Raw genomic sequence first — 9,096 nt, 5'->3', positions numbered from 1 at the left:
GTATTTTACGTTTAGCAGAGAGAAAAAAACAAGTACTGAGTGCGAGTACTTCTGATGAAGTGTTACAAAATAAAAATAAAAAAAATAAACAAAAACGACACTCCCGCTTCCGTAATATGGTATGCTGCTCTTGATTGTGTGGGGCAGGGGACAGCGTTCATACTTTTGTGCGGAAGCTATTGTGTAAACTCCAATCCCCACACAGAGGACGTCAAAGTTCATCGAGGCCACACACACGCACACCAGACGCCCCTCTCAAAACACCGGATTTTCGACGGCTCTGTTTGCGTTGGTCCGTCGGCTCTAGGACCCGGCAGAGCAGACTGCCACAGAGGCATTGCAGACAGCGCGTTTTGGGAGGTGTAGTGGAAGAAAGGCAAGAGAAACGGAGTAAATGAGAGCACTTTTGTCCAGATTGTTGAAGGACTTATCAACTTAAAGTGCCGCCGAATCAGCTCACTAGAATGAGACGGACACATTGTTGAATTCCTGTCCAGGTAAACGTTCGCGTTTCGTTCGCATGGTTAACTACAAGAGGTCGACAGCTAGTCAGGGTATGTCCCCATTGTACTTACATGGGATGCGGTTATTCTCACCCGAGCTGCCCTGCTAGGCCCCAAATCCTTTCTGTCGCTTAATGCAAGCATGAAATCTACAGTACTACTTTCCGGACTCCCGTTGGCTGTAAAAGTTACTTTAAAGTCAAGGAGACACGCGTGTCTTTCGCGAACTGGGTGTACTGTATTTTCCACAAGCAATTGAACGTCTCCTCAGAATTTTGCTTTCTGACAATGACTACTTTTTGAAACGTAGCCCACAGGCCCACTAGTAACTTTAACTGTCCCTCTTCTACGTTCAAAATGCTGATTGTATAGCTTTTTAAATAGTCCATGAGGGAAAACTAATGAGAACAACAAGCGAGCGGCCCATTCATTGTTATGAACACTGTTTATGCTTTTATAATGCACGGGGCGTACATAACTTAGCATTCTTTAGCTTGTTGTTACACCCACTTTTAACAACGCGCCCATTTTTTTACTTGTAAACCACCACAACAATGTGCTGCTACTTGTTGACAGTGGCTGTGTTGTTTTCTTATTATCTTAACTTCTAATCAGCACATAGGAAGTAGGCTCCTCACTGCTGTTTGGAGTTCATGGAAACGCTTGAGTATTATTGTTATGTTCAAAAGTATTTAAAAAAAAAAAAAAAAAGGGTTTGAATTTTGGATTAGGTGCTTACCTAAAGCTATTTAACTGTATTGTGGGCAATTTTGATTCTATTTCTTCTTTTACTATTGCAACACAGCACATGTCATGTTTATAGCATAGGCTGCTACCTATTAAGGTGCTAGATGCCTTTTAAGTACTAGGTTATTTTTGAATATGTAGCCTGCATATGTGTGTAAATATGTATCACAGCTTAAGGGGTACTGGAAACACTTACTTGCATTTAGCCAAGGAAAGCTGTGTGAATCCTTGTTCTACTGTATGTTACATATGCACATTATGCTTCTACCAGTGTCATGATGGCTAACTTTTGGTCTATATACATAAAAGCAGTAATGCAACATGAGATGGTAACAGTAAAGTTTAAAGTATAAAGTTTCAATGACCAACATCTCGTTTTCCTATTTGCCTTCTCAGAGTACAACATCCCTTGGCATGTTATACCCTTTCACGCCTTTATGTCAGAATGTATTTGCTGGTCATGAGACTACGTCTGTCCTGTACACATGGGGCCTTGCCATATGACCAGCAGAAGACACAACACGTCGGCATAATGACGTAGCCGGTGACCGTTTGCCGCTGCCTGTACTATTTAGAAGATGTCAGCCGCCTCCCACCCAATCCCTGTGCTCTGACGCAAATGTGCCATCAGGCGCATGCAGAATCTGTGGAATGCTGTTAGAAATTTTGTCCCTGTGCACAGTCAGACGTATTGTGCCCAATTGCACCACAGGAGTTGAGACCTTATCAACTGAGAAGGATACGCTTCTCACAATGGCCGCCCACTGTTGGCGTCACATGAGCGTACCCTTCTTCGGCTTGTGTTGGCCCACTGAGAACATTGCAGGCTGAAGACACTGATAAGTTATTCAATGGATCCTGCTCACATTTACAACCAGGTCAGGAATAAAGATTCATAACTGAATCTTTAAATAGAGGTATGTGAAGCTCTTCAGAACACTCCTGACAGAGAGTGGATGGAAGCTAGTTTAAGTGCATCACAGTTGTAGTAAGGTCAAGCGAGGTCAAACCTGTGGAGTCTTAATGACTTTGTCAACCCTGCCTACAGGCAGATTAGGTAATATTTTAACATTATGAAAACTTAAAAACAATAAATGAGCTACTCACCTTTAGCTTTGATGACTGAAGTGTAGCATAACTGAAGTTAGCATTACTGTAATAAATAAAGTGTATGTGTAAAACAGTGGTTCCTTAACCTTATGGTGGGTACTGAACCCCGCGTTTCATACGCACGTGCATTCTCCAAACCCTTCGTAACTGGAAAAATAAACTGTTTTCCTCAAGTTCAAAACCTAGGTATATAATTGCACAAAACGAACCATGGCCAGTTGCATGTAAAATCACTGTGTTCAAAGAATAAAATCAATTTCACTCAAAAATTGAAAAAAAACTATCTCAGTGGAAATTTACTGCAAACCAATATAACTTTTGCTGTGGCTTTACAGAGATAAAAATTAAGGAATGCTCGCCTTCACCTTGGCAAGTGCCACTGTCATAACATTCTCAAACAAAGCTTGTTGCTTTAATTTGTTTGTATTTCTACCATCCTTAAAGGTAATGTAACAAACAGTATGAGTATGTCAAAGGCTGTCTTTGATTTGGTGACGCTGAAAGCATTGTTGTTGGAGGGGAGTTTCTTCACATGATGTGTCAACATTCTTCCATTTTCAGCGCACATTCCGTTTTGTCAAGACATATTGTACTGAGCAGCCAGCACTGGGATGTCTATGACTCTTGTCACTATGCTACCTTCATGACGTCAGGGGATTTTGGCTTTACTTGTCTTCTGAGTAATTACCATTTATAAAGAATGTTCAGGGAACTTCAATGAGGAACTGAACACTCTCTATATGACCAACAATTACGGCTGTCACTGTAGGATCAATTTCCCTTTACCAAGTGTTCATGATGGACGTTCTCACTTCTAATGTAAATACTTGAGTAAAAGCATACATGTTTTGTAACTGTAAACCAGCCACTGACTCTTGCCCACCCCAGCAGGAGCAGAAAATAGAGCATAAACAAGCTTATGACCATTGATCTGTGATGAAGGAAGTAGTGTGGTGGGGTTGGCCTGAATTTCTTCCTCTTGCCATAAACACGTGACTGTCCTCGCTAGTTCAAGTCACAGATGCAGTGTGTGTGTTTTCATGTATATGAGATCTTTGCTTCATGACACTGATTTGCATTGAATGAGTCGGCCCGCAGAGCCTGAGCCAGAAAGATGAATGATTAAAAGCCGCAGTGACAGCAAGGCAGGCAGGCGGTGGCGGCGCAGAGGCCTGAGGACCATGTGACCCGCTGTCAGGGTACTGGGTTCATTCAGTGGCTGCTGGCTGCAGCGCTGGCAGCAGCCCAGTTTTTTCCACACAGGCCGCAGTAGCAACAGGTCGCTCCCATTAAAACAGCAGTGCTCTGTTGTGGCTCCAGAGCCGCTCTTGTGCATGTGTTGCTTTTTCGGCTGCGGCGTACGCACCCCAGTTTGTTTGTCTGAAGTATACCAATGTGTATACTGTATACACTGAGATGCCAAATGGGTCCAATAGCTTGGAGTTTTAACTGCACCCAGTGTGTTTGTTTTTTTCTACTCAAAATCAGCTCCAAGTATAACCGTGACAAGGCTCCACAAAGATGTAGTCAAAATTAGGGATTGACTTGATTATTGGCCAGACCGATGATCGGTGCTGATATTCGATATTTTTGAAGAATATCTGTATTGGCCTTTTTAAAAACAAAATGTGACGGTTGATAAAATGTCAATTTAAAACTGTGTTAACCTCAGGGAACTATTTAAGTTTTCACTTCTAAGCGATGCTCCTGAACCTGGGAACTGTCTGCACCTTGTGCTTTTGTTTGAAATTAAAACAGCCGTGAAAGTTTAACACGTCAGTTATTTGGAGATTTTAGAAGAAAAAAAAAAAAACTTTAGAAAACCGTAGCTGGCTATGACCCTGGGAGGTACCTCACAGAAATTTTTGTTAGTTTTTTTATTTTACTTTATTGGTTAAGATTACAAAAAAACAGCTTCAATATTTTGCAAATCTAAAAAAAAAAAATCATATCCCTTAAATGTGTATTCAAGCAATTTCTTTGTCGCTGCGTCTTCCGGGTGGATCATCTTAATGATTATTTCTCGATCCTTCCTTTTATTCGCACTTCAAAATGTTTGCTTTGTTCTTGTTTACTGCAAAACTGATGTTTATGTACAGCACTTTGTATACAGCAGCGCCTGTTCTTAAAAAAAAACAATAAAATGTGTGTTTATCACCTCGCTCAGTGAGACATTTATTTGAGCCCAGTGCTGAACTGATATGATTCCGTAGTCTGTCAATAGTCACATCCACTTCCTGTTATTGTCCCTGGCAGTAGGCTGGCTGAGGCCACTCACACAGAGCTCTTTTGATGGCTTTACTCTGATGGAGCGGCGGCAGACAAATTGATTTCAGTGGAAGGGCAGAGATCGCCTGGTGCAGTGTGTGACATTTGTGTGAACAAGTAGGGAAATTGATCTCTTCTTTTTCTCCTGTCCTGCCTTCAAAGCTGTATTTACAAGAGGTAAATGAAGGGAAAGGTCAAGTGGTTTGTCATGATAGCCCCGCAATTACTGGACAATGGAAAATGCTGGAATCATTGCTTCTTTTATATACTGTACAATCAATGCACAACTCATTTGCTACACTTAAACAATCAAATAAGATCCATAATGTGATAGTATATTGATGAAGACTATGGTATGCCTTTACCAAGGCATTATCCATCCATCCATGATTCGAACCGCTACATTAATTCAGAAGTAATTATTTAGCAGTTTGTTATTGTTGTATCTAGCCGCAAGATTAGGAGTCACAAGTCGTCTGTGCCTGCCGCTGAAGAGATTTTCATTTGTTATTTTTTGTATTGAACACGGATCAGTGTTTTATTTGGATCACCGTAAAATGTGTTCATATTTTCTTAATTGAGTGTACGTAATAAACATCACAATCAATCTCAACTAGCATTGCTATCTTTCTGCTGAGAGACTTGATAGCTTGTACATCCAATGTTATGTAGCCAACATGCCTGTCCGTATATTATAAAGTCATTCTTGAGTGTGAGCCGCTATTACCTAATTGCATACGGAAGTTTGCACTGCACTTAGCGCGAGTAAGTGCGTCATATGCGTCAGTTGCTTTTGGTTGTTATGCTCAGATCAGGCAGGCAGTTTGTCTGGACGAGTTCCAGCAGCATTTCTGTGTGCTTGCGCCATAGGTCAGACATGAGTAAAAACAACACTCACAGATATGGCAGGTAAAAGTTGTGGACATTCTTGGGCTTAGCTATTTATTATTTGTCAGTCAACCAAAACCTTTGTAAATAATCACGTCATGCAGTCATCTGTCAATAATAGTTATGCTTTTTCTAATGCTTGATTGGGATTGGGAAGACGGAAGGTATGTCTTTTACTGCACCAGCTCCTCGGTCTCATTGCTTCTCTCCTGAGTTGACCTGAGGGTTAATATTCAGACAAGTGGAAAAAAAATGTTCCACCTCAATATAGGGCTAATTTTTACCCTTTTCCAACTAATAGATAACCACGGGCCTCGTGTGCTGGCGTAAAGTGAAGAGAACTTGGGAAAACGAAGTGACTCTCCCTGTGGAAATCCTGGATCCTCTACCCTGTCCACCAACATGACCAATGTGGTGATTGTCAAGGAGGGATGGCTGCATAAGAGAGGTACAAATACCTTCTTTTAAATGTAGGTTTTATGTAGGTTTTTATGTAATATACAGTATAATACATGTATATGTTACTTGTTCATTATCCTTAGTACAGAAGTTCCTCTAACGGTCTTAATTTTGAAGACAATTTCATAATGTGTGACAGATTGAGGTGCACTGTTGTATTCACAAATCACATTTTTGAACATTCATTGTAAAATGTTCATCTCTCTTAGTAGGGATGCTGGTATCTTAACTGTTTTGAATAGGAATTAGCATATTTATAGAAATTCTTATGTTCTTCTATTCTATTCTTGCCACTGGCCTTTCTTAAGGAATAAGTGTTCTAAAAAACAAAACAGAACAGCAAAACACACGTCTGATTAATATACTTTGATTCAGAACTGAGGTCCACCGAGATACACAATCTCACATGATATGCTGGTAAAGTTTTGTGCTACTTTAAATGTTTGTCTGGATTGTACAGTCTTAGACTTAAGCTGTTCTACTACTACTGTTGTACTTTTTTTTTGTAAAATAACTTTGGTTAAGATGTTATGCTTATGATATATCCTGGGATGATAACCTTTAATTGATAGCACTTACACAGCTGCAATTCAGTTGCAGAATATTGCACAGTCATCATCCGCACATTCACTAGAACCTGTACCAGGCGTGCAAATCTAACCGAGTAGCAGTCATGCTGGACACAACAAACAAAATAAGAGGAAGTGGATTCTCAGAAACCTGAACAAAGATTTCGAGACAAGGCAGTCAAGCAATTTTGCAGTTTTACAAACCTCATATGTAACTAAACTGGAAGGGAGTATAACATAATTATGTATTGCGTATAAAATGCTTTATATAAAGTTTCAACTGAAAAACATTTCTTTCTTGGTTCTTGTCATTGCAACATTTTTCGGATGTTGCAGTGATCTTTTACATGATCTTAAACTTCAATTAAATATTTCGCTGAAGGTGATTTTCATCTCAACTTTAAACAAATTGTCAAGTATTAGCATTAAAATAATTCAGAGTCAAATATTTACTGAAAGCTTACAATGTAAATAGCCATCCAGTCTCCAGTGGGCTTCAATTAACTGCTCTGACACAGCAGTGTGGTGTGGCGGGTGTTGGTCCTGTTGTTTGGATGAAGAGGCATTCCTCACATACCTGCTGACTTTGAGTGCTTTATCTCAGTCCTCAAACCACAGCTGTCCCTCAGAGTCCACCAGCACGACCAGAGGCAGCAGAAAATGTGATAAGCAAACTGTCTGAGACCAGTGATGACTCTTAAGGCCCCGGGCCAAAGAACCAGGCTTTTTCCTGGAAGTGGGTAAAACCGTGGCTCGGGCTCAGGGGATAAGGTGATGGAGAAGGTCACAAGAACATTTTCTGGAATTCCGTACCAGAACTGCAGTCGGGTTGGTTGCTGACTATAATGTTTTGAACTACTTTATTGAACATTACATTTTTTAATGTCTTAACACATGTGTTGCCTTATAATGATGATAAAAAGATAGTGATACCATCTACACTAAAATGTAGAGAGGCACCCAGACTTTTACAAAAACAGTTTTACACTCCACTATGAGTCTTTGCAGTTGGCTCCATGTCTCAGAATTGCTTAAAAATAGATAATTATTTGTTAATTAATCATGTCGAGACCTTATGTAATTTAAAATTGACATTAACATACAGTAAATCAGATCTGTTGGACACAGTAGTCTGGGCCTTCATTAGCAGAACCTTTGTTCATTGTGATTGTTGCTGTAATTAAAGAAAATCATTGGCATAGCTCTTGCATCAAACTCTGTTGGAAAAAGAAGAACAGCAATGTCCTTTTAGAGGTAGGGAACGGTTTGGTTGTAAAACATCAGAACTGCGTTTGTCCTTTTCTCTGCCCTCCTTCATCCTTGACTAATTGATATACAGATAGTATGATAAAAAGCGCTGGTAAAAATATAACTAAAACAGCTGTGAAATAGTGACTAGTAAGTAAACAGTCACGCTGAGTTGCTGAAAATGTGCTCATGCACTCAGATACGCTCAGGTTCAAGCTGTGACGGCCGTCGACTTGTGACATTAAACAAACAACCTTTCAGGAACAGTGAGTTGGCACACTGTCACAGTCGAGCAGCTGTGCCCTATGAAATGTCACCCAGAACCTTTTGCGTTTTGATTGGGGGACGTCCGCCTGACTTCTTGACAGCAAGGCTTTTCGTGTCGCGTCACTGTCACGCAGTCTTTGCCCCAGAGCCACCGCACAGAAGGTGAACCTGTGGTAGCCATGTCTTGCTGTCCATCACCTCGGCATTTTGCCTCACAGGTTGCGCCTTGAATCGGAGGTGACTGTGCTGGTGCCACACAATTGCCTCGCTGCTCCTTGTGGGTGTTGCAACAGCTTTGCTTTTACCACATTCAAATGTGCAATGCTCATTGATTACAAAATCCTAATCCTTCACTCACATTTTGTTTTGAAGTTAGACCTAGTCTAACTTGAAACTGCTTTGTCGAAGATCTTTGGAATGGTTCGGAGATCCAGGTTCTAGATAGGGCATGCACAGTTCCTACTTTCTTCATAATTCTTCATTGGTTAATTATCCAGCTTGTGCACTCTGTTGTAGGAGGACAGTTGTGGAATGCAGCTATTAGAGTCAGACAATTATTAATATTTAGTGTATGGATGTATGCTTATTTATTTAGAGGTTGTATTGTCATTGTGACCCTTTAAATGTGCCTTTGGCCTCCAGTGGGCACAGGAATTGAGCAGTGTTATTTCTTTTAGCAAGTGTGTTTTTCCTAAAGTTCCCGTCAAAGCCAGAGCATCATCCAACATCAAAGAGGCAGATTGTGGGTTCCCTAGTTTCCAGGGAAGTGCTGTGGCCAAGAACTCAGTGAAGCTCAACAGAACAGCGCTTGCCTGTCCTCTCCTTTTCCCTGGCCCTTGTGTTTGAGTCATTTACTCCTTGACAAGTATAAAGAGCCGGCCCCCTCGTTAGACTAACGAAGGCCACAACAACTGTTGGAATTGGGTAGCAAGCTCAGCTGGCTCCAACTCAAGCGGGAGGGGTACAACGAGATGGGGAAGGAGGGCACACAGCATTAGATATTGTGAGAGAAAGATAAAGGGGCAGACAAAAGAGTG

The 9,096-nt window shown here is 40.9% G+C and overlaps 1 protein-coding gene across 1 annotated transcript in view; it reads left to right on the top strand.

Annotated features, from left to right (window-relative positions):
* The first annotated feature begins 225 nt into the window (after positions 1-225).
* The window catches only part of akt1 (v-akt murine thymoma viral oncogene homolog 1), a 29,399-nt gene continuing 20,528 nt past the window's right edge, over positions 226-9,096 (top strand). Inside the window, exons 1-2 of the mRNA XM_077538553.1 lie at positions 226-497; positions 5,818-5,964. Coding sequence (XP_077394679.1) covers positions 5,919-5,964 — 46 coding nt within the window. The 5' untranslated portion in view covers positions 226-497; positions 5,818-5,918. The remainder of the gene's footprint in view (positions 498-5,817; positions 5,965-9,096) is intronic.

Source organism: Festucalex cinctus, chromosome 12 (assembly GCF_051991245.1).
Source record: "Festucalex cinctus isolate MCC-2025b chromosome 12, RoL_Fcin_1.0, whole genome shotgun sequence".
In the NCBI taxonomy this organism is placed as follows: domain Eukaryota; kingdom Metazoa; phylum Chordata; class Actinopteri; order Syngnathiformes; family Syngnathidae; genus Festucalex; species Festucalex cinctus.
The sequence above is the reverse complement of the archived record's forward strand: the minus strand, read 5'-3'. Positions and strand labels throughout refer to the sequence as shown.